The sequence below is a fragment of the Scatophagus argus genome, chromosome 12 (genome assembly GCF_020382885.2).
Source record: "Scatophagus argus isolate fScaArg1 chromosome 12, fScaArg1.pri, whole genome shotgun sequence".
NCBI classification, from domain to species: domain Eukaryota; kingdom Metazoa; phylum Chordata; class Actinopteri; family Scatophagidae; genus Scatophagus; species Scatophagus argus.
This window is the reverse complement of record NC_058504.1, coordinates 10,706,181-10,731,705: the sequence shown is the minus strand read 5'-3', so window position 1 is coordinate 10,731,705 and position 25,525 is coordinate 10,706,181. Positions and strand designations below refer to the sequence as shown.

At 40.1% G+C, this 25,525-nt stretch overlaps 1 protein-coding gene and 1 long non-coding RNA gene across 4 annotated transcripts; both read left to right on the top strand.

Moving 5' to 3' along the window:
• Positions 1-11,200: 11,200 nt before the first annotated feature.
• Positions 11,201-13,822, top strand: LOC124068330. The gene is made up of 3 exons (XR_006844901.1): positions 11,201-11,672; positions 12,279-12,420; positions 13,167-13,822. It is a non-coding gene; the product is annotated as an uncharacterized LOC124068330 (long non-coding RNA).
• Positions 13,823-15,209: 1,387 nt separating this feature from the next.
• On the top strand, positions 15,210-24,501 carry pmt (phosphoethanolamine methyltransferase). Of its 3 annotated transcripts, none has more exons than XM_046406852.1 (12): positions 15,210-15,231; positions 19,309-19,480; positions 20,031-20,186; positions 20,505-20,641; positions 20,947-21,095; positions 21,234-21,422; positions 22,212-22,301; positions 22,403-22,492; positions 22,584-22,706; positions 22,943-23,074; positions 24,069-24,185; positions 24,346-24,501. In XM_046406852.1, exons 1-12 carry the CDS (start codon positions 15,225-15,227, stop codon positions 24,454-24,456), a joined length of 1,473 nt encoding a protein of 490 aa, XP_046262808.1. In that variant the 5' UTR covers positions 15,210-15,224; the 3' UTR covers positions 24,457-24,501. The 3 variants fall into 3 exon arrangements, with proteins under 3 accessions (XP_046262808.1, XP_046262809.1, XP_046262807.1); XM_046406853.1 differs by lacking the exon at positions 15,210-15,231 and adding an exon at positions 16,736-16,871; XM_046406851.1 differs by lacking the exon at positions 15,210-15,231 and adding an exon at positions 17,151-17,305.
• Positions 24,502-25,525: the final 1,024 nt, after the last annotated feature.

The window sequence follows — 25,525 nt, the reverse complement described above, 5'->3', positions numbered from 1 at the left end:
CAAAGGTTAAAGGAGGGTGAATATTGAACTTCCATTCATCAGGAACATGGGGACAGGAACTCGACTTCAGATGACGTCAGTGTTAATGTTGCTCCTTGTCTCCTCGGTGTGTGAATCCAATAGTGTGCTAACACGTTTACCATATCAGCTTTATGAAGTTGTAAGTGTATGTCCGTGTTGGCCAAAAATGTGGTCATGAAATGAGTAGTACATATTAATGCGTGTGTCGTATTTTAAAAAAGAAGGTTCAAAGAATATAAAGTTAGGCATTTTTTGTTTTAATATTATATTTATAGGCCGTGCTTTCTTTCTGCATATCACTGTGTGTGTTAAATTAGGAACTGATGCAAAGATCAAACCAACTCAGTGAATTTGTTTTGGTCCATGACAGTCGGGGATTTCTTCCAGAAGTGGAGAGTGACTTGGACAGTGCTGCAGAAAAGAACAGTCTTTTTTTATATATATGTTTGTTTCATGTTAACAGATGTAGGCATTTCAGCAGAGCCAATCTGTAACCAGCTGTTCCTTTCTGCAGTGTGTTTGGATTTCCGCCGAGGTTGGGTTGCGAACAACAAGCATGTGACAAAAACATTAATACGTACATTGTCTGCCAGCGCTGGCAACATTATCACAGAATGTGAATCAGTGATCACATGAATGGACCAACATTCCTTCCTTTGCATTAATTGGATGCCCTCGGTGTTGTTTTCTTCTGTCTCTCTCTGCCAAGACACGAACACCAGGATCCCTGAGAGAGGAGACATTGTTATCCTCAGACTGCGGTGCCCCACACAGCTTCACATCAACGCACACACACACCACTACCACCACTTTGATGTCCTATAAATAGCAAAGCCTCTCATCCTGATCATAATGAACCTGCTCTTGAAGATTCCCCCTTCCAGCTGCATTTCTGACTGTGCTGATTCTTATTTAAATTGTTCTTGACTAGAGATTTCTCACAGCAGTGTGCAGTTGCTCGCGGACAGTGACTGTCCCCTCTGTAGCCCAACACATCAAATACTGCTATGATGATATAATATCACAGCGTAATGTACACTAGGTGTGGACAAAAGGCCAGCAGGTCACATATGGTTCACTTGGCTTTGAACCAGTTCTAAATCTGCTGTCCTCTCCACTCGCAAGCACCTCCACAGGGCAGAGAACTGGCCTCTTTCATCAGCAAGCTGACATTTCATCGCGGCCAACATTAAAATGTCGCCATATGAGCATGTGTGTGTGTCATGTATCTAATGTAGCTCTTGGTCTAGCAAAACAGTGTACGCTGTTAGAGATTAGTCCTTTACATGTTTTCTCGGGAACCAGAATAAACAAGTGCATAAGGTCTCGAAGTGAATAAAACTGGTGTAACAAAAAAAGGTTTGACCATCTTTCTTTAGCTAATCCAGTTGGTGCACTACATTGGCTAAATACTAAGTGGTTTTGAGCAGATGTTCTCTGCTCAAAACGACCTTCGAACTACCTCAGCAATTGTCAGAACACTGTAAAATGTGGTTTGCCTCTGCACTGCTCAGGTAACACTCTCTCTGTTCTCACTTATCTTGGGTGGCTGCATGGTTTAGCAGAGCATTCATTTGGTTTTGTTCTACCAATTGTGGCCTAGTCAGCCCAGCTGTAGTTGTTTGCTTGTCTTTTCAGACACCCCCCCACCCCCTATTTTTGCACAGCACTCTAGAGCTCTCTGTTCTCTTTTGTTCCAGCTAAACTGCAGATGGTTGATGGTCTGATTGTCCACAGCAGCTGCTGCAGAAAAAAAAATGGGAAAATACAACATGCAGCACTGCAAACAATCAAAATAAACACTTTCTTTTCAAACTGGACACATGCAATCATCCACAAATATCCATACACTAGATGCATTGTGAAAACTACCTCATGTGCTTGATCAGAGTGGTCAAAAGCTGATCTGATATTGTCATTATTATGTATATCTTTTATTACAATGAAATTCTTTACATCTGTTTTTAATAGAATCATGTCGTATACAGTGTTGTTCTTCTTTGAAGTTCTTCAAAAAGATTTTAGGTAAATATAAAATAGTGAAGCAATCAGGCCTGTCTGGAGTAGATCTTGGGTGACATTTACTGGCTCGTGGCGTTTACATATGTTGGGTTTATGTATGTTTCAAGTGTCAAGTTGCTCATTAGAAAGGGAACATTACATGTTTTTTGTAAGACTTTAGTCAATCCGCACAAGTAAATTTAAGTCAATACAACTTTCATTTAGTTTTTTTTTTTTTTTTTTTTAGTAAGTCAGTGTAGTTAGTGAGTGAGTCAGTGGGTGATGACAGAGTGAGGCCTGTCAGTTTGTCTGTATATGCTATATGTTCATGTCCTGTAATTGCACCCATGTGTGCATGAGTATGACTTTGTGAGCCACTTTCACTCATGCATTCTTTGAAGGAAAAGTGACAGTAATATAGTCAATTTCCACACTAATGCAGCCTCCGATATAATGATTCACACAATGCATTTTCCATATAGGTTCCACACAGCTGAGTAAAACACAGATTTTTTATGCAGCTTGCTGGAGGGTATGCGCATTAGTCAATTCCAAGGATGCAAAGGCTATTTGAAGAGAGAGAGAGAGAGAGAGAGAGAGAGAGAGTTCAGGTTGAAGGTGCGTCCCCAAGGACACAAATTTCATGAAGGGATACACAAAAGCTTGAGACATTAATTTGCATGACAAAAAAAGAATCTTCCAGCGGTGGTCACCCCTTATTCTCACCTTCACTTGCTTTTTGAATTTATTTGTGATCCCTTTGTTTATGCAAAATGGGGGTGAAACTATTAATGTCCTTCAGAACCCTTCAGAATTGTTCAGAAAAAGAACAGTTATTTACACAGTGATTCAGAAAAATAATTGCAAATGTTGGTATAAATGAATCCTCCTTCCAGAACACAATTTGTTTTAAAGCTAGGGTAGGTAATGTATGTAGATAATGTTTTCAAAGTATTATATTTTTTGAAACTCTTTTTGACAGAAAGATTGTCTGTGGCTGTTGTGGGGCTGTTACAAGCCCATCAAGTCGTTTCCTTCAGATTGGACGGCCTGTCTAATTCTTCACGTATGTACATGCCTACCCCGCATTTTCTGTCCGTGTACTCATTCTGCATGACTGGAGTCTTGTACAAGGCTAGGCAGATATTTCACGAGAGCTATCAGAGAGCTAGCCGCACGAGAGCTGCAGAGAAATTTCCATTTCCACTTATGGTTTACCCTTGCTGTTTTTTCCAACATTATATTCCCAGAGTTAATCTGATTCCTGGCTACTCGAAGATTAGCTGTTATTGCATTCACGAGGGCAACATGTCCTGTTAGTTGTGCAGATAAAATAGCTGCAGGTGAGGTCATATTTGATGCACTTCCTCCCAGGGCCATACTAAGACAGGTCAGCTTTGTTTAGTGCTGTTCTTTTTGTGTACTCTTATTATTCATGTGTGTATGTAAATGTTTATATAACAATCTAATAAGCCAACAAGCTGTTCGCCTATGTAGTAGCCTGAGGATAAAGCCCTATTTTGAGTTACAGTGGGTTAGATGAAGCAACATACAACCTCTCCTCCCAACCCTTGCATCAGTCACATTTACAATGCAGCTGCATACTACATTGGGTTTAGCTGCCTGCTCCTTGTGGCTGGAATGACTTTTCCTCCGCTGTCAGGAGAGCTGCCTGTACTGTACCGTGCCTATATCCATAATTTCATCTCTTATGTCCTGTACTTTCCTTTCTGTCAGAAAATCACATATGACATTCTCTTGCCTCACAAAAGACTATGTTTCATTGACAAAGCTTATTTCAAGTCCATGTTACTACATGTATCTGCCAGTTGTTTAGTTTTGAATTCAGCAGAATAACAAGAATCAAAGATAAACACAAATTTTCTGCTTGGTGTTTTTTACTCCGTGTGTTTTTATTTTGTATTTCCTACAGTCTGTGTGGATACTTTGGGCCTTTGTCGTCTGCGACTGTGTGAATTTTTATGTGCATGCTGCTCGATATACAAGTTCAATTACCTGTCCTATAAATTACATCACCCAGTTCATTAGTAGCCTGTGCTGGGAAAAAAAGGGTATGGGCTCCAAAATGTAGATTCATGGAACTGAAACTAGAAAAAATGGGGAGTTATCATAGTTATTGGCTGTGTGAGATATAAAACTGTGGGATGAAAACTGCAGTTCAGTAAAGTTACTTTCATCTTGTGGATTAAAGCTACAGGATACTGCAAGAACGTGCTATGCTGGTCAAAATGAACAACATCAAATTAAAATACACGCCACAGTCCTGCGTGTGTGTGTCGCTCAACATCAACGTGTATTATAATCATAATAATAGTAATAATGTGGCTGATAAATGAGTCTGGCAAACTCAGATACTACGCAACATTAGCCTGGAGCATAGCTGTTTACTTCACTCCCAAAAGACTCAAATAATGATTTATTAAAACAATCTGTAGACGTCTACAAGCGTGGCTGAGGTTCCAGAATAGCATTTACTCCTTTATTTGATTAAGTAGGAATTATTTTCTTTCTTTTTAATGGGGGTTCTTTGTCATGCAATCAAGCAGTTATCATGTCTCAGAGAAGCTAGAAATACCAATAGAAATATCATTTTCCAATAATGTTTCCTACTGATGTTATTTGGAGAATTTATGAGACAAACCATGCGCAAGCCATGTAATGAGTTGTTTATGTATATGTGTGTAGGTGGTTTGTTGTGTGTTTATTTTTGATCATCTTTGCGTCAGACCAGCACGTGTCAGCTGGGAAGGGCCTGTTTCTGACTACCTCGCTTGGACCGTGGAATTTGCCACAGGCCAGAAGGTGCTTGCAGCATCACCAATGAGCTAACGCTGATGATAATTCAGGAAATATTATAGCATAGTATGGAAAAGTGTGTTGGAAAACGAGGACACAAAGAACTCGATGGTTACACATGTCAGTGACAGTATGGAGTAGACAAAAGATCAGGGAGTATGAGAGAGTAATAAAAGGAATCACTTTAATAAAAACAAAAATGTTTCCAGAGCTGAAAGGCAGTAGGAGGCAGAAAATGAGGAAAAAGTAAATCATAAAATTCTTATCACTCGATCTGCCAAAGAAACATTTAGAGTTTTAATAAGGTATAGCTTGTCATCTGTACTGTATCCTATTATGCTGTGCTTCGTGAAGCAAAGATTGCAATAGTAAAATGACACAAGGATTTATTGTTGTTGTTGTAGTAGCAGTAGGAGTTGTATAGGGGTACCAACTACAGCACATTTCCTTCAGAACCTATTTGGCAAAACCATTTCTATGATTTAATAAATGTAATTTATAGATGACGCGCTTGGAAAAGTGGCAGGAAGGGAAAAGTCTGCTTTTATGCAGACTTAATTAGGGGGAAAAAAATATATATATAATTGCAAAATAAATAAATGCTAAATTATGCAAACCACAAAACACTCTCCTCTGGTGTATTTGACCAAAAGATAATAAACTGGGTGTTTTTTTAAAGGAAATAGGTGTGTGTGGATGCGTGATTTTGTTTCTCAGTCATGCATAGTAATAAGCATTGACCTCAGAGTAGAAGCACCACAGGGTCACACATTAGAGTTCACTCACAGCCCTATTGAGGTTGGAAAGTCAGAGGTCATTTGCTGCAGCTGAAGTGCCGGTTTATTCTACTTTTCTAGTTTGTTCATTATGTTCATCAGCGCCATCATGACTGCCTCTAACCACATGCCTCCATAATAAGCTAATTGAGTTGTGTTTGCTCACGCATAGAAAAATGTGCTCTGTCAACAGCTTTAAAGGTCAAGTCGTTTGCTTCATTTCTCCTCCACCTGAAGCAGCTTTCTGGTTGCTCATTTCCCACAATGAATCCCTTCACATACACAGAGATCATAAAGGCAGCCCAACTTACACACAGTATACATTGTGGTTTGCTTGCGAATTTGGTGGACTAATATGTGGTAGTGATAAGGGAGAGTATTACCCACAGAGTCCAATAGAGAGCTCTCCCTGTGTTTATAGAACTAGGGTTACAATATTGTAACCTTTAGTTCCTTTTGGTTTGGTTAAATGTTCTGGAATGAGAGGAACAGTGTAGTGTACGAGCCCAACACATACAGGTACACAAACCCACACAAATATGGATACTCACAAGGGCACCCACACACATACTCATGTACTAGTTACATAGACAGAGACACAACAGTACTGTGCAGCAGTTCTCCTAAACTTTCTGAGATGTTATCAGATCACGGAGTGCTGCAGCTCGAATGCTGACTTATTGACCTCAGAGCCGACAGGAGTAGTGGCTGGTAGAGGCTTTTTTGCCGAGTTGTGTTGACATGATTTCCCTCTTTTTCTCTCTTTCTCCTTCCTCAGTTGTTTTCTCTCCTTCATCTCTGTTCATCTCTGTTGCTATCTCAATCTCATTTTCTCTCTCTTCCTGTTCTTAGTCAGCTTCTCTCTGATATACAGAAAACGGTCATCTTCACCAACCTTGGAGGTCCTTCAGTGGGATTAGATGCTTGAACTGTCAGTGCAAGAAAGATGCTGGGTGTTAGTGGTGTTGGAGGTAGAGGGGTAGAGGACAGAAAACCACCTCAAGGGTACTGATCCGTGGGTTGATGGAGAAATAAAAATAATTACTTGGATTTTCTGATTTATGCGGGCTCAGAAGTGTGCCTTTACGCCACTGATTCAGTGCGTCGTTATCCCCAGCCCAGAGTCTGCAGGTGTCAGTTTAAGCATGAGGAAAAGCTCTGCTTCATGCTTTTAGAGGGGAGAAGCAGGAGAGGCAACAGCTTTTACAAGTCAGACCTCCATGCCCCATCTCTGCTTTTTTTTTAATCCAAAGTGAATCATAGAAAACTGCTGATCCTGTGTGCTTGCCAACATAAGGTCACTTTGCTCTGGTAGTTTACAATGGAGGAAAGAGATCACCCCCTTTTCTTACTGCATAACTGTAATTCCTCTTTGATTTTAATATTCAAATGCCTGGAAATTCAACCCAAAATCTGCTTCTTTAATCCGAAGTTTAATGAGGCATTGCAATCCAGTGGCTCAGTCATGAAAGTTAGAGGAGAAGTTAGGAGGCTTCTAAGGGTTCGTAACTGACAAGGGCCCTAGAAAATCATTAGAACGTAAGCCTCGGTATTCCCCGACCCCCCAGACAATGAGTGTCGGTGGAGCATCATGTCTTCAGATAATATCTTCAGAGAATTTTTTGTTTTTGTATTTCACTCTTCTTTTGGCCAAATTTTAATCAGTGCAGGCAAACTCTAAGCAAGCTTTTCATGCTAAATAAGTTGTCCCTGACTGGTGCAAGGCCAGACAGATGCAGTTAACCAATGAACAAGCCCTGCTTCCTGCTGGAGAAGGTTAGCAGCGCTGTGCTGAGTTGCATGTCAGCTGGCATGATTATTATTTTTAAAAAATGGTCCTGATCCCTCTTTAATGATAAGAATACAAATACTGCAATTATTTATATACACTTTATTTATTATATCAAACAAAACAGTCTAGAGTCAGTATAGGATGTTGTCTGATGCATTGAGTGCCTCTGTCTGTATGAGTGGTGTCCACAAATTCACCCTTTAAATTTTCAATCCACTTTTTTGGGGTTTGTAATAATTCTAAACGCTGAAGTCAACACCACTGAGTGAGCAGCTACTGTTTGTTGGGACAAAAGTTTCTCAACAGTCATATTGTCATAAAAGCCAGTAATTTATAAGCCTGGCAGGAGAAAATGTGATTAAAAAATGCAGTCTAATAAATCATGAAAGATTGCATGCTCTACACACTCTAGAAATTGATTTTCACATAAAAGAAGAGATTGCTTGTGGTGCACTTCTGCTCCAAAGGTGGCAAATCAATCAAATCATTCACTGCTACATTTCTGAATACAACTTTTTGTTGTTGTTTTGAGTTTGTGCTTGTACTTCATAATTTTTTACGTAGTGATTTTGTATTGGTAAGTTTACATGTCATATTTATGGGGCAACTTTTGGCTTATTTAGTAAAATCTTTCACCAGTTTATTTTCAGCCCACGCACTTTAATGAGTTAGTCAGACTAAGTCTTATGAACATAATCAGCATAATAACTCAGTCCATAGACGTATGCAATAATGCACATCCTGTATACTGTAAAAGCTGTTTTGAGTTTTGGGTCCATTTTTGAATTAATTCATCAAAATTGGTTATATATATTATATTAAATATTTACTTATTTTCATAAAACAGTAATGTCACCATCATATAGTGGCCCGAGCAGATGGTCGCCCTAATGAGCAGCCGGACAGCACCCACGACAGCACAGCAGCAGACTTTGAACAGCAAGCCACATTAGCTTTCCTGATAAAGTTTCCTTAAACATGCACAAATCTTGTCCTGCAGCTTAGCTTACTGAATGAGCCGTCAAACATTCCCCAGGGAAAATTTCACTGCTAATGTCAGTTTTAATGTTAAATATCTAATTAGCTGGTCAGTTGCAGCACATTAAACAGCATATGACTCTTTAACAGCTGGAACAAAAAGGTACATTTCTTTTATAACAGCAAAACGCAATTGACTGAATCTAAAACCACGCTAACGTTATTTATTAGTAGTAGTGGTAGAACGACTGCAATAGACGTTGTTATATAGCCATTTAAGCACTGTCCAAACCTCTGTCAATGCTAACTTTTTCAATTTATCAAGACTTCCTCAAAGCTTTAGTAAATTGCCATTTCTCATTCTCTCCAGCATCATTCACTCCCATAAATATTGTTGTTGTTGACTGATTGTTTGCAAGGGCATCTGAAATTGATAACAGTCAGAACAGCGACTCTTATTACATTTCCACACCTTGACAGCAGCTCACCAGGCCCAATGAGAGGCACAAATACACACACACACACACACACACACACACACACACACACGAATCAGCACTTCAAGGTCTCCTTCATGTTTGAGCGACCACAGAAATTATGTGTTGATGACACCTAAACAGATTGTGTAATTACTTTTGCCCTGGTGGCCCTGGCCTGCAACAGTGATTTCAAAGTCCTAAAGCAGGTTATTGCCAATCCAGAATTTTAATGTTTGTGCACATTTGTGACGTTTATGATGAGGTGCAATATAAATGCAAGTTCAAATTCAGCCTCCAGGGCAACAAATGACTACATTTCAGAGGAAGGAGGGGCCTGACAGAGTCAAAGATGGCAGGTAAGATTGGAGAGGGGGTTATCAAAGTCCTGAAAAAAGGAGGACTGGTTTGTCAGACACTGTGATTCCTCCTGTGCTCAGTCTAATTTGTTCTATTGAAAGCCAGCAGACAAAGGTCATCTTTGTTTTCTCTGGGGACTTTTGCTCCCCAAGTCTTTAAATTCATGTTAAACATCATGTCCTGCTTAAAACTATAAACAGCAGAGCACTGACAAGGTCAGACTATAAATGGACCCTCAGGGAGGTGTTGGACACAATGGAGGCTGGTGGTCTAAATTCATCTTGACATGCTTAAATAACACACACTCTCTTAATTTGCTTATTTATTGTAGCTTCGGGCTCGTGATGTCTTCAAGCGCCTCAGAGCAAAAATATTTTTTTTTTCTCAACTGCTAAATAAAAGACAGAAAGGAAATCATTTTTAATAAATGGGCTATGGTGAAGTCTTTCTTGTATTTAATTGTGAGTGATGCTTTTTAATTAGTGTTCAACTGTAGTTACAGAGCAGATTAAGAAGACACGGCAGGCAGCAGAGAAACGAGAGAGAGTTGGTCATCAGCACCTGGAGAAAACAATGTGTAAAAGCGTGATATTTTCACATCCTACGTCGTTTATCTCTTCTTTGAATGATGTGTATTTTAAAATAAGTTACAAGGCAATCAAGTTCTGTATTAAAATGTGTATAAAAATAGGCGCAAGACTACTAAACGCTAAGAGAGCTCGTGTAGGATCTCCCAGCTGAAACTACAGGGTGCTATCAGACTACTGCCTCAAGAGGTACAAAGTTGTACCATACTAAGAGACAGGATGTGCCAGGGCCAGCTGGTTAGCAGGCTAACTTCCGTAGATTTTTCTTCAACAATAAATAATGTCAACACTGTTGTTCCTTCACAATCTGTTGATGAAGTTGATTGTTTTTTTTAAAAATTGTTCTTAATTTTGGCCATGTCTTATGATTTTCACCTTTTTATGTGAGTTTAGACCACGCACGGGCCCGTCTCTGATGACTCACTTGTACAAAGATGTGTGAAGAATGTTTTCAACAACAGAAATTTAATTTCAGCCAGAAACTCCTTCGTTGCAACAAATATGAACCTCCTTCCAGAGTAGTTGAAATTTAAAAAAAAAAGAAAAAAAAAAAAAAAAAGATTGAGCTGTGTGCTTGTTAGAGTAAGCAGGTGGTGTTTGTGGCACAATCACAACTGAAATGAGAAAGAGAGGGGGAGAGTGTCGAACAGGTTTAAACCAAGCAAGGCACTACATATAGTAAACAGATGCAAAAAAAGAGGCAGCAATTACCTTCCTCTCCACACAGTCAGTTTGCATGCATTTACAACAAGATGTTAAACTTCAGTGGTAGAAGAATTCAATTAATAATCATTTTCACTGCCTCTCTCAAAGATTAGTCCATTCAAAATATAAGTCCTGTCTTCAATTTTGTATTTTAGTAAAAGCACAGCATTATTACTGTTGCACAGCTGTGACAAGTTGGAAGTGGTATTTCATCGCTGGCCCGTGTGTTACTGACTGGCCCACACAGAGCCCTGACCTCAACCCCGTTGTGCACCTTTGGGATGAACTGGAAGGGAGGTGCAAGCCAGACCTTTTTGTCCAACATCAGTGTCTGACCTCACTGTTGTTCTACTGCATGAGTGGGCAAAAATTCCCACAGAAACACTCCAAACTCTTGTGGGAAGCCTTCCCAGAGGAGTGGAAGCTGTTAGAGCTGCAAAAATGTTTGTGTATTGAGAATGCAATGTCATTAAAGTTCCTTTTGGTGTCGTGGTCCGGTGGCCCAATGCTTTTGTCTATATAGTGTACGTTAAGTTACACTGTACTGCATCTTCTAGTAGCTGTGTACCTTTTTGCCTTTGTTAGTTTTAAGCCCCCCCTCCACTCAGAAATCTATTTTCTTATTGATACTTGATACATATTGATACATAAACCAGAAAGTTGCATTCACATTCATCTGTTGAAGATGGAAGGTTTCTTCATGTTCACCTTAAATCTGAGTCAAAGACGTGGATGTTCAAGCAGCATTGTCCCCGTTCACTAATAGTTTTGAAGCCACTCATCGCCCAGCAGGCAACTTATCCAAGTGTGACAGACAAACTGATACCTTCAGTGCAAATACACTAAGCATGGGCAAACTGAAACAGCAGTTAACCTTCTAAGATGAACAATATTTGCCTGTTCATATATTCTGGATTTGTCAATTAAGGGAACGAAATTGTTTGTGATTTTAGGTCTATCTAGGGTTTTATACCTGTGAGCTAAACTCACCAAAACTATACAGTGGTAAACTTTTTCTCAAGGGTACCTTGACAGTTGTTGTTGAGAGATGAGTAAGCATTACCTATTCCCTGTCTTCTTCAACTGTTCTTCAACATCTTCAGTGTTCCAGTTACAGCCCCACACTGTGGTTTAAGTCCCTCAGCGAAGGATTAGTCAGGTGAGGATTTGCCTCAACAGGTAGACTTATTCCATGCATCATATGCTCACAAAGCATGCTGGTCTTCTGAGGGATGTTACACAGTCTCGACAGTTTATACAGCTGAGAAACACATGCCTCCTGTCACTGTAATATACGTATTGAAAGACATGATCCTTTTCTGCCAAAACTCCAATGTCAAAGATGGACAAAATCCACAGTCTTTGTCCTGTGCAAAATTGCCTTACCAAGTTTAGCTGAGGCAAGTATAAGACTTCAGCAGTCTGAGATAGCCAATTAAGCAAACATCTTTCAAGGTTACAGTCTTGATTTATTGTCTTTTGCCAGACATTTTTTTTGGTGAGCTGCAGTGTATGGATATTAATGGGGTATCTGAAAATCTAACCCTGTACTTTAAGTCTGAAATACTGTAGAGAACTCCATGATGGTTAAACATCATCCGCTTATTTACAATGGGAAAAGCTTATTATGATTTTGTTTAGGATTTTGTCTTTGCCAGTGATGAGATTACAGTCAGAGATTGCAATCTAACACACCTGTTAATATGACGTCTTGACTGGAGTGCAAGACTTTTAGTATAATTTGATCACAGTTTTGTAATTGCAGGTTGCTCCAGTGAAAGATGGATGGATCAAACTTGCCTCTTACTGACTCTGGATGCCTTCCCTCTGGATCCAGTGACACTGCTTACCCTCTATTACCTCTCATCTCACAGTCTCCATGATCTACGCAGAGAGAAAAACCCAAAGTAAGTCTAAGACATAGATTCCTTCACTTGCACTTTTAAGAAAACTTTCATGATTCATTGTTGCTTCCTACTGTGAGGGCATTCTTCTGGGAACAGAAGACAATATTGACAGCTTCTTTGTGCCTCCATTTGTCCTTGACAGACGAGAGGAAACGGGGTGGGGGGTTAAAGAAGGATGGGCGGCACAGAGCGTTCACGCAGAGATCTGTCGATATCACAGGGAACTTAGCTCAGAGTGACATCATTCATATATAGAAAGACGGGACGGCTGGATGGATGGGTGAATGGCTGAAGACAGACCAGCACAGCACAGAGCACACAGAGTGAAATGTTAGCCTATTTTTAAAGAGCAGTGCTGTGCCTGCGTTCTATAATTCAGAAATGCACCCCAGTAGTAAAATCAATAAGTAAACACGTTTTACATACATCGTGATCGCTCTCTCCGCTGTGTTTCATTCCACCTTCCACTTTCTCTCATGAGACGAAGGAAACCTGGAAGATGTGGTGTGTGTGTGAGATTTCTGTTGAATCTTTCATGTGCAGAGATTTTTTTTTTTTTCTTACCTCCAGTGACAACTCATCTGCACTCGAGTTCAACTGAAGTGCAATTATTACGTTTTCTCCCTAGGACCAAGCACGTCTAGTATATCTTTGTTTATTTCCCCTATCGTATTGGCACCATTTTTTTCAACAACAGCAGCATCACTTAAGAAAGTGAAAGAGTCTCCCTGTTTTTCCTCTGTTAGGAGAACCTGTTTGTAAAATGGACAGAGATACGCTCCAGTCCCAGGGGAAGTTGCTAATTTTGGAGCGTAGCACACAAAACAAAACAAACTGTCTCCACATGAAAGGCCTCATGAATATTTACAAGTGATGATCACAGTGGGCTGCTATTATCATTACACGTCTGTCCGTGCAAGGAATGTAAAGCCGGCACACACCCCGGACTGAAAGGTGCCTTAGACCTCATCCCGAATGCACCATGTCATATTTTGATGTTATGAAGCATGACAGTGATTCTCCTCCTACTTCATATGTAACAGCTGTTGATGCCTGCTGCTTTACAGCCACGTTTGAATTAGAATTTTGTGAAATGCCCTGAAAGCGGAGAGTCGAATGTGACTTTAACCTTCAAAAATATATAAAGTCATAGCACGGCTCAGTGGATCAGCTGCCTTTACAGGAACGATTCAAAGTGTGCATCCAGGATTCCCTATTCTGTATACAAGCCTATAAACTAACCATGAAACTGTTTGTTGAGTGTTATATAGGCTTTGATGAAGTTTTTCTTTGTGCTAAATTTAACGTTATGATGTAATTAGCGTCCTGCTTTGCTGCTTTCCAAACTTTAGATGCTTAAAATCTGTCAACAGTCGCTTCTGCTCTCCTTTATTATGAAATTGTAATGACAGTAGAAGAAACAAATGACTTTGCTGCCAAGGTTCTTCAGTACATGAGTCCCTCCTCATATGCTCTCACACTCCACAGCCGCTGCCTGCATGCACCTGCTGTGCTACCAGCAGTCATGAATATTTTTGTGTGCCTTTCCTGACATCTAGTGGACAAGAGTGAGTGTGTTTTGTTTTGTTTTGTTTACTTTGGTGCCCTCCCTTGGAGAGTTTCAGTTCAATCTTGTCCCTTAATAAATATGCTAATGCACTTAATGTGATCGGTTTAAACCATTGCACCAACAGGGACTTGAAGCATTAAGATTTTCCTTCACTGGAAGAGAGGGGCCAAGCCCAACCTGTGAAAAACAGCCCCATGTGTCTGGATACTTTTGTCCATATTATGTATGAAATATTTACATGTTAAACATCAATGTCCATTTTGAATATTTTGTTACAAATGAAATATGTGAAAAGACTTAGTAGTAGTTAGTAGTCTCTTGTTAGCCTGGATGGCTACAAATACAACACCAGCAGCAACGAAAATCAGACTGCGAACGATGGCTCTGAATGTGTTTTTTCCTTGCAGAACGTGTCGCTTTAATTTAAGAAGTGAGCCTTTCACAACAGCTGTGCCAACAATAATAATACCACTGTGACTAATCATTTACAGACTCTTCACTGCAGTGGGAGATTTAGACTCTTCAACCTGCGCTTCCAAAATTATTTTCCTCCTCAGCTCTTTTTGTTCAAACGCATAACTCGTCTCTGTTACGTGATGTTCAGCGTTTGATGGCAAATCTCCTACCAGTGTGTGGGTTACATCAACATAGCTTTAACACAGCTATACTGTACACCACGTGTCTGCTCAAATGGCCCCAAGAATCATCAAACTGTCTAAGCTTCTTTGTTTCAGATCTTCTAACTTAATGAACCAGTACATCATATTAATTTTCACATAAATGTGCTGCTTTGGGTCTCAGTTCTTCCTCATGCTGTGAATGTTGTTGATGTTTAAAAATACTACTACCATTGGTGTTTCTAATTATTGCAATTTACAAATTTGCTTCAGTGTAAACACCAGGTTTGTCTGATTTTAAAATATGTATTATACTGTTAATACAGTCACACCGAAAGGTCTATTTTGTATGGCCAGTCTGGAGCTTTTGGTCTCACTAACAAGGGTTGTCATGGAAATGTAGTTGTTCAAACGTTCATTCTTCTGAGTGTTTTAAATACTTGTTGTCCGTGATGGACTCCAGAACAGTTACTGAATAAACCTTGTTCAAAGACTTGTTTAGTTGTTTCCAAGGTCGAGGATTAACGTAACAGTCTCGATATATTATGTAGTAGTTCATAAATAGTAAGTAAGTAATTACTACAGGGATAACACAGCTGAGGACATAGCCAGCAGAAATGGACAGTGAGTATAAATGCAATTACATGAACCACATTCAAAATCCATTCAAACCCAAACACCACACATCTTTATTCACATTAAACACACGCTCTTAGTCCATGTTGGTTATACACAGGGACTTTCTGAGCCACTATCTGGGCCTTAAAGTCCCAGAAAACCACTGCTGACCTCATTTAGCTCAGTCCGGTTACAGTGACCTTTGGATATGTTTGAGTTGGAACTGGGCAAAAAGTCAAACAAACAATAAATTGCACATACACACAAACACGCATCCACGAGTGCATGCGCGCATAAAATGATAACACACTGCTTTAGCTCCAAAAGCCCTTCCCTCTCTCGCTCTCTAATTCAATGTCAGATCTACGGTAATGCGTGCTGAGTCATGCCTATAACAGACTGTATCACAATACAATATTCATCAAGTCTTGACTCAAAATAGCACATCTGGTGCATTTATTCCATTTAGTACAACATGTATTGAGCTAACTTTGGAATGTTTGTTTGTTTGTTTGTTTGACCAAAATATTATTCCTAATTCAGATCCAGCTGTACTGGTGGCGACTGAGTATGAAAATTAACAAAATAAAATTACCATTTCCACTCTTGGTTTCCATAATTTGTATGTAGAGAGAAGGAGACACAGTAGAAACAACCAGAATAATTTGCTGGTGTTGTGTTTGTTAGAAGGAAGTAAAGTTGCTGCAGTGTCCAAACCAGGCCTCCTTTCACACACTGTGGCTGTGGAAAACCATCAGCTGTAGCAGGTGAAAAATAAATGTAAACTGTTATTAATGGTAGCAATTTTGGCAACTGTTAGACTTAGAAATAATGATAATCTAGTCTGTGTGTTTGCACCACAACAATATATGACTGCAAATAATGTAAATCTAATCTAAATGCAAATAAGCTAATCTGATGAATGTAAATAAAAGGTGGCTTTGGAAAACAAAATAATTTGAAAGTATTTTAGCCAATAATATATGTGGCAATAATGAGGATTAAGTATGAATTGTATTACCTTGTCTTAACTGCTAAATATACTACTATATACTAATATTGATACATGTGTCTGCCTACCGGTATGTCAGTGTCAGGCTTTTATTGTGAAAGGTAGAAGAGTCTGTCCTTATGCGCAACAGTAAACACGTAAACGTATATAACTCATCTTAAAGAAGGAGGAAATGATGCATTAATTGTTACCTGTTACCTGTCCCTTACACATGACATCAACCAGGCTGTGCCTTTGGCTGGATAGCCGATATATATTGACTGTATATATACGTATTAATATATTAAGAAGGCTCATGTAGCCCCTGACAGCTTGGCAGTTTTTGTTGTTTGTTTTGTTTGTTTTTTGCACATGGACAATCGTCTCTAATTCTGACAACTGCTCCTCCCACACGACCTCCCGTGGATAGTGGACTAATCAGAAAATGACAGTAAAACACTAAATTATCTGGCGTGATAGTAAGGGGAGGGCGGCTCAGCGCTCTGTGCTCTCCACCTTAACAGCTGCACCATGAGGCAATGTTGCGTAATCGGCGCATGCCACGGGACATTTCCTCCTCGTCAGCACATCTGAGACGCGGCGGACCCGGAGCCGGGGAGGGAAGCCGTGGCTGGGAGAAACAGCGCTATTCAACGTAAGCCAACAGATGTGAGTGTACTTCACTGACGCGCTAACTTATCAACGTTTGGCAACAGTCTGAGGTCTTTTATGGACGCTTATTATGTGTTCACGCTGTCAGGGGAATCACGTCCATAAACGAGCTTCTGATAGGCTGGAGACCCTTGTCCTCGTATGATTATTCATGAACACCCCCCTCCTCTCTCTCCCATGCCCTCACATTTGGCGCATCCTAATGGCCAGTTTCCTACCTGGCGACCATCTCCTCCACGGTCCTGCTGCTATTTAAGGAGCTCCCACACAGGCTGAAACCTCCACTCTGACAGAGAGGGGTTGCTTACAGTAACCTTTTATATATATATAATTAAGACATTAATTGCCAGATTAGGTAGCTATTGGAGGCTAATTTATAAATAAGGATAAATCAGCTAAAGACCATCATGGAAAAAGGTATGAGCAGAGTGAAACTGTGTTCCTGTGGTGTGACAGTTTGATTTGTGTCTGCTTTCTTGATGTTTGGTGTTGGAGCCTGATGCCACCGACATGTGGACTTCATTAGTGCTGCCACATGTTGTTTTGTGTCAAGTGTTCAGCCGGTGGAAGTAATCCTACTGTGAACGCTGTGCTGGAATGTGTCAGTGATTTGAGTGAGCTGTCAGATGAACCTGTAGCTTTATCCTGTGTCAAAGTTAACTTCCTAGTACTTCATGTGGACCCACACAGAGGACTGTGAAGACTTTTAATGTTGTTTGCTGTGCCGTGATTGATTGATTTATGAGTTGTCTCTGGATGTCAAGCAACAAATGATCAGGAAAGGGAAAGAAAGGCTTGTGTTTTCTTTTTTTTTAGTTTTTACTGTAAATTGTTTCGGTCATGGTAGACCATATTTCTTTATTACATACCACTACATCATTGCATCATTTCCTGAAGCTTGTTGCATTGTGTGCTGGAACACATTACAGACCAATAGCTTTGCTGATAAATCCAGACACCTGAGGATTTCGTCATTGAGAGTTTGCGGATTTTTTTTGTTCATTTATTTTTATATTTGCCACATTATCCAGCATTCTCCCTTTTGGCAGAGTGTCTCGTGGAAGTAGAACATACTGCGCGCGCTACTGACAAAAGCATGAATCACTTTTGAAACTGTGATGGAGAAAAAGTGTAAACCTCCGCAGTCTGCAGATGTGCTGCATATTGTTTTGAGATAGTTTGCCGTAATCAGGTTTGAGTAAAGGTTAATCCGGGTGCTAGACATTTGTCTGAAGAACAGTAAAAAAAGTTATGTATTAAAGTACATTTTTTGTAAAAATGTCACTTTTAAACAGCAGTTTACTGCTTGGACATATATTTTATATTAAAAGAAAACAGGTTGTTTTTTTTCTGAACTACTTGATAGATGATTCACAGGCAGTTGTCTTTGAACTTTGCCACATATTTCAGAGAAAACACGATCAGCAGAGCTACATGTATTTTCCGTTCTGTGCTTGCATTTGAGACACAATTATGAATACTTCATCAAATGGATATCCGTGATCCCACTGCGGTAAAAGGAGATTAATAAGACTGATTTTGCTTCATGCTACATCAGATTTCTACTTCACTGCGCTGCCTTTATTTGGCAGCTATAGTGGCTGCTTACTTTACAGCAAGATTTCTCATATAAATCTGATTTCTGATCTGCTTCTGAAATATAAAATATTGCTTAGTGCACAAAATCTCCATGTCAAGTCGCTTTGCTCTGTAACTGAGTCAATGATTTTGTGCACTAAAAGTGAAAAACTGTCAGCGCAGTAAGAATATTCCAACCTGCACTTTCAAGTATTTTCACAGTTTTTCATTCGTTGTTCATTTTCCGTAAATCTTCTGTAACAACCTGCCTCATTGTTTCAATAAATTCAACTGTTTGAATATAGTAGTTTTTAAACTTCTTTTAAGAAAATATGGATTTTAGGATGTAAGAAATGTTTTCATGAGATTGGAGGTGGAGGGCTGCAGGTTAGACTGTCAGACACTATACAGAATAGCTAAATTAAGTTTTCTCCGAGCTACAGCAGTGAAAGATTAGTTACATATTAGTGTGTAAGTAATAATCATCCTGTATTATAATACTATATAGCTCCCTAAAACTAAGCTTCTTTCAGTGAAATGATTGCTTTTAGTTTTGATTCTTTAAATACATTTTGCTGACAGTACTTTTCTAATTATACTTAAGTAAGCCTTTGAATGCAGGACCTTTACTTGTAATTTTTTTAAGATGAGGTATTGCTACTTTTACTTAAGTAAAGGTTTTGAATACTTTCTTCACCACTAGTTCCCTTTATATTTTACCCAGCAGAAAGAAAGCTGTAAACAATTTCTGGTTCACCCTGTAAGAGTGAATATTCTGTTAGTTTCATTTGTGTCCAGATGCCTTTTTGCCAGTCTAATCTGGGCACCTGTGTGCTTCACAGCTCGTAGAAACATGACAGAGTTTTGGAAGGAGCACTCAAAGGGCGCCACAGTAGAGGAGATGATGCTGGACTCTCGTGCCAAGGAGCTGACCCAGCAGGAGCTTCCTGAGATCCTGTCCATGCTGCCCTGCCTGGCTGGATACAAAGTGCTGGAGCTGGGAGCTGGCATTGGGTGAGCGCAAAGCTGTACCTGTGGGGACAAAAATCTGTTTACACAGTCACATGATGAGGACCCGCCTGACTTATGGGGACAAAATGCAAGTCCCCACAACATAAATTCTAGAATATTAGGCTGAAGACGTGCTTTAAGGTTAGGCTGAGGTTAGGGTTAGGTGAAGGTATTGCCAAAGACCGAAGCCAATGATGCTTTCTTATTGGAATGCAAGAAATCCAGCCCAGGTTTTGTTAAAGTGCAGTCACCAGTTATGAATCTAAAGCAGAATGACAGGTGGCATCGTGAGATTTCACAGTGGATAACACCATAACACGCTCACAGATAATAATCTAGGACTGAGAGACTGCCTGTCTCTACAAAGCTGGGAGAACAGGACCTTATTTCTGTGCAAGAATCCTTGCACAACAATGAATTAACATTGTTACAATGAATTTTAATACAATGAATTTTAATACAATGAATTTTAATACAAATATTTTGATTGAATGCTTCGTGATGGATTGATAATGAAGGCTGGATAGATTTATACTGACGCGTGTCTCGACAGTCGTTACACCCGCCACCTGCTGACCGTGGCCGACCATGTGACTGCCGTGGACTTCATGGAAAGCTTTGTGGAGAGGAACAGGCAGGACAACGGTCACCACAGTAACGTCACCTTCATGCAAGCTGACGTCACAAAGCTGGAAGTCCCCCCGAACAGGTGTGCGTTAAGACACCTGTAGCGTTAGTACTGTAATAATTATGCAGATTCTTTAAGTTTTCATTTAGTGACATCATCAGGGCATCAATTTGATTTGTCAGCTGATGCTAACTAAAGTGACATTATGTGACTATTTTTACCAAAAAAATAGCTTAAAACTAACACAAAACTGGATCGTATTTATTGGAGATGCTAAATTGCTGTTGTTTCAAATACAAACAGATAGATTTAACAAAAAGTCCTACAGTTAACGTGTGTGGTTAAAATTAAATTAAAATTATACCTTGTATTTAGTGTGTCTGTTCCTGTTCTCCTCAGCATTGACTTCATCTTCTCCAACTGGCTGCTGATGTACGTGAGTGACGAGGAGCTGAAGTCCCTTATGGAGAAGATGCTGGGCTGGCTGCGACCCGGTGGCTTTCTTTTCTTCAGAGAGTCCTGCAACCACCGGTCAGGTACTGGGCTAGCAATCAAGACATGTTCGTCTCTCTTTCATCATAATAACGACGTAAACATTGATACAAACTGAATCTGACTAGAGAAATTCATTACAATAATTAAGATTCACATTCAATTCAAGGTTCTGTTTTAAATTTGGAACATGACAAAAAAAGTGTTGTAGTCTAGATTCAATTTTGTCTCTTAAAACGATGTATATAAGTCTTTTTCTGTTGATTCTGAATGTTCAGCAGGAATAGCAAATAGATTTTTCTTTACAAATGCGAGAAGGACTCATTTCAGCTTGTAACTTTCTACCAAGGTGACTCCAAGAGGGACTTCAACCCTACCTGCTACCGCACTGACGCACAGTACAGCCACCTGGTATCGTCAATAGAAGAAGGGCCAGAGGGGGGCCAAAAGTTTGGCTTTGACATTGTGTTAAAAAAGAACGTGAAGACCTACATTGAGGTAGAGTCATTTAAGTCTTCTGAAATGTCAAATAAAATTTAAAGTATAAAGTAGGAGGCCATAGCAGTGTGTGATGGAGGCATGATCTGGAGGCATCTCCATCCTTTCTATCATGTCTTCTTCTTCCTCCTTTTCCAGATGAAAAACAACCCAAACCAGATGTGCTGGCTGCTGGAGAAGGTTCCCCGCTCCTCAAACACCCAGAACGGTTTCAGCACCTTCCAGCAGTTCCTGGACAACCAGCAGTACACCAGCCGTGGCATTCTGCGCTACGAGAAGATGTTCGGGGCCGGTTACGTCAGCACAGGGGGGTTTAACACCACAAAGGTAACGAAATTGACTGGAGGGAATAAAAAGGTGCCTTTGTGAGAGGATGCAACAAGAATACTGAACAAATCAGTGTGATTTCAAAAGTGAAAAGCTCAGCAAACAAATGACCTATGAGACTGAAGTTGAGAATGAAATGAAAATTCTAAATATATATACAGTTTTGTAGCTATAACAGCTTCCCATTCATGCAGTAGAGCCTTTGTGAGCTCAGGCGCTGATGCTGGACCAAAAGGTTTGGCTCACAGTCTCCATTCCAGTTCATCCCAAAGGTGTTGGATGGGGTTGTGGTCAGGACTCTGTGTCAAGTCAAGTTCTTCCACACCAAACTCATACACCCATGTCTTTATGGAGCTTTGCTTTGTGCACTTGGACACAGTCATGCTGGAATAGAAAATGATCTTTCCCTAACTGTTGCCACAAAGTTGTAAGCATAGCATTGTCCAAAATGAAAAGATTTCCCTTCAGTGGAGGTAAGGGCCCCAGCCCAACCCTGTCTATATAGTGTAGCTCAAAGCACTGCTGTTCTTAAATACCATCTCAGAGTGTGATAGATTGATAGTGTGGCTTCTTACAAATAAAGGCTTCAAATGTACTTCAGCAGCAACAGAAGAGTCGCAAACAAAATAATAAAAAAATAAACACTTAAAATCTCCGCTGCTTAATATCACATCTGTCCTAATCATCATCCTTATCTCTCAACCACTGGAGTTACTGAACACGTCAGTGCAGGTTTATCTTTGGGGTTTTAATGAAACTAAAGAATGAAACTTGTTGTTGTTCTATCAGGAGTTTGTGGACCTCCTGAACCTGAAGCCAGGGCAGAAGGTTCTTGATGTTGGCTGTGGCATCGGCGGAGGAGACTTCTACATGGCAAAGGTAAGAGCCGAGGATTCTGGCATAGTTGGGGTTATCCGAATAATGGTGAAAGAGAGATTGAAATGGCTGTAATAATGCTGTTTCATCATGTAACCCTTCAGACCTTTGGAGTGCAAGTACATGGCCTGGACCTGTCAGACAACATGGTGAACATCGCCATGGAGAGGGCGATCTCTGAGAAGCTCCCCTCAGTAGGTCTAAATGTTCCTCATCCTATAGGTTTGAATATCATAGATAATGGTTTGCTTAAATAAATCAATAATGCCATGTGCTCCACCTCAGGTCCAGTTTGAGGTGGCTGATGCCACTAAGAGGACGTTCCCAGAAGGTTCTTTTGATGTGATCTACAGCAGAGACACAATTCTGCACATAGATGACAAACTGTCCCTCTTCAAACGTTTCCATGTGAGCATCTTCTACATAAGCTTCAAGACCACATTTTCAGTTCGCTGCTGTTCAGATCTTTCTTTCAATTTTTAGTCTGAGAGGAAATCTATTAAATCTTACAAAACATATACGAGCGACATTATTATGTCATATACATGTTTCTCTGGGAAATTTGTTTTATTTTCATGTTACTTTATGACATCTGACTTTACTGACTTATTTTTTTTTTATTCACTCTCCCTCTTTGTGTTCAGTCATGGTTAAAGCCAGGTGGCCAGTTGCTTATCAGTGACTACTGCTGCGGGGAGAAGCCCTGGTCGCCAGTGTTCGAGGCCTACGTCAAACAGAGAGGCTACATTCTCTATACACCCTCACAGTATGGCAAGGTAAACATACAGCAGATCCATTATGCAATAGTTTGTGATTGGACTGTGAAGAGCCCAGTCCTTTGGTCCTCTTTACCGGTATGTGACGAGAAGAGTGGCACATAAAGTATAGCTGAGACTTGGGTACGCTGCAGTGTCTGTTCTCCCACTTCTGAGCCAATATATAAGCTAACTGATGTCCAAACTTTTATAAGTTAAAAGGTAAGCTCTTAATTCTGTGTTAATAAATCAATCAAGTTGCTCCACCTGTTGATGTGAAGCGCTGTCAGCTTTACATAGTTTGTCCACCAGGGAGCACCAACAAGTACATTTTCCAACTGCAAAATGTCCCACTCTCCTTGAAAGACTTGAAAGAGTCGATAACAATCCTTTATGTCACATCTCCTTTTATTTTTACAAAACTGCATTATGCTGTTGTGTAATAATGCACTTCATACTTTTCAAATCTGTCAGGTCTAATGTCTGCTCTACCACATAAACAATAAGGAGACTTTGATAAATAATCAACACAGACATTATGTTCACTTGAAGGGATTACCGAAGTGGTGTTATTATACTGATGAAATCTAAAACGCTGCAGCATTCTTTAAAGAGTCACACATCCTGGTGACTTATGGGTAATTGGTTCGATTGTGGCCGGGAACCTTTGTTTCACATCTTTCCTCATCTCCTTCTCCTTGTTTCCTGTCATATGTGCGCTGTCCTCTTTCTATTAAAGGTACAAAATGCAGGGAAAGAAAAAACAGTATAATGAGTCCAGTCCTTTAACTATAAAGTTACCTTGCTGACCGATATGTTAATGGTTTAATGCTTTCAAGCACACAAAGGTGAAGTGAAGATTATGTCAAACAACTACATATGCATATTGAGCAACTAATAAAAAGTAAAAGTTTTCCCCTGGTGGCACTCTCTGTGGATGTGTTGCTAACTACTGTCCGTCTGTTGTTAGCGCTGATCCCTCTCTGCTTCATCTCCTTTGCCTCTTCTCCTGCAGTTCCTTGAAGAAGCCGGTTTCTGTAATGTTCGGGCAGAAGACCGGACAGCCCAGTTCATCCAAGTGATCGAGACAGAGCTGCAGAGAGCTGAGACCATCAAGAAGGAGTTCACTGAGGTTAGCGCGCTCACACAAACGCACAAAATTACAAGGCTTTGCTTGCGCACACATCATCACAATCATCCATGGTTGGTTTCAACCTGATGAAGCCAACCCAAATCCAAATTCCTTCCTAATTCTGTGAATGACTGCTCATCATTTCCTCCACCCCCGGCAGGAATTCTCTGAAGAAGACTACTTTGCAATAGTGAATGGATGGAAAGAGAAACTAGGACGTTCCAACAGTGGAGACCAAAGATGGGGACTCTTCCATGCAACAAAGGACTGAGTGATTGTACTAAAAATAGCAATAGTAAATAAAAAAAGAAAAAGAGCAATGCTTCTCCCCTTATTTCCTCATTGTCTTTTCGTCCATCCATTTTCTATATTGCTTGTCTGTCAGGGTTGCGGACCAGGTCTTATTTTAAATCTAAGTTACGTGGGTAACACCACTGATTACAAAGCCCGGTCAGGGCGGGGCTACATATCCAGCGCAGACCCTTTAGGCTAAATCCTTAATGCTATCGGCCTACCTCAGGCACGAGAGAAGCCGAAGCATCAGTGGTCTCTGTCCAGAAGAGTGCAATCCCAGAACCCTCAAACTCCCAGGCCTCGGGTAGAGGACCGGACCTGAGCTTGAGGAAGACACATACACATGCACCATAGGAGAGGGGATATATATATATATATATTCTCATAAGTCCTAGTACTCAAGCATAGACAGTGCAGATTCAAAAGGCTCAAAACTTGTCAGACTTGTACAGCCAGTGAGTTTGACAAGAGCGTTGAGAAACAGGCAGTGTGCATACACTAATTACATCCAGGTTACCCAAAATAAAATCCTGTTTAACAAAAACTAACTGTCAGATCTGTGTAACACAATGAGCTCTCTGAGTGTCAGCTTGTCTGCATAAATCTCCTCTCTGATCATCAGTCAGGGTATTCTTTTATCACAAATTCAAAAAATAATTCAAAAGCGATTTTAAACAAAAATAAAAACAAAACGCTCTTTCTGTTCAGTAGTCGTTTAGCAAGACCAATGACTTTGTGTCCTCTGTAATGATGCTAATGTTAGCCCACGCTTTGCCTTAACATTTGCCTTCACCTTTTAACTGCCACTTGTGGTCACAGCAGCTCCTGTTTAGCAAAAGTTACACAGCTTATTAAAATAGACACGTGTTCAAAAGACACAAACACGAAAAAAAGAAAAAGAAAAACGGCCAACAAGCTGTGAAATGTCTTAAAGAAAACCTTAAAGAACTGGCTCATAAATCAAGATTTAAAGCTATGATGTGCCATATTTTATATTATTGCAGGATAAGTGCATGTGGATTATCTGTTATGTTTGAGCTGCATTG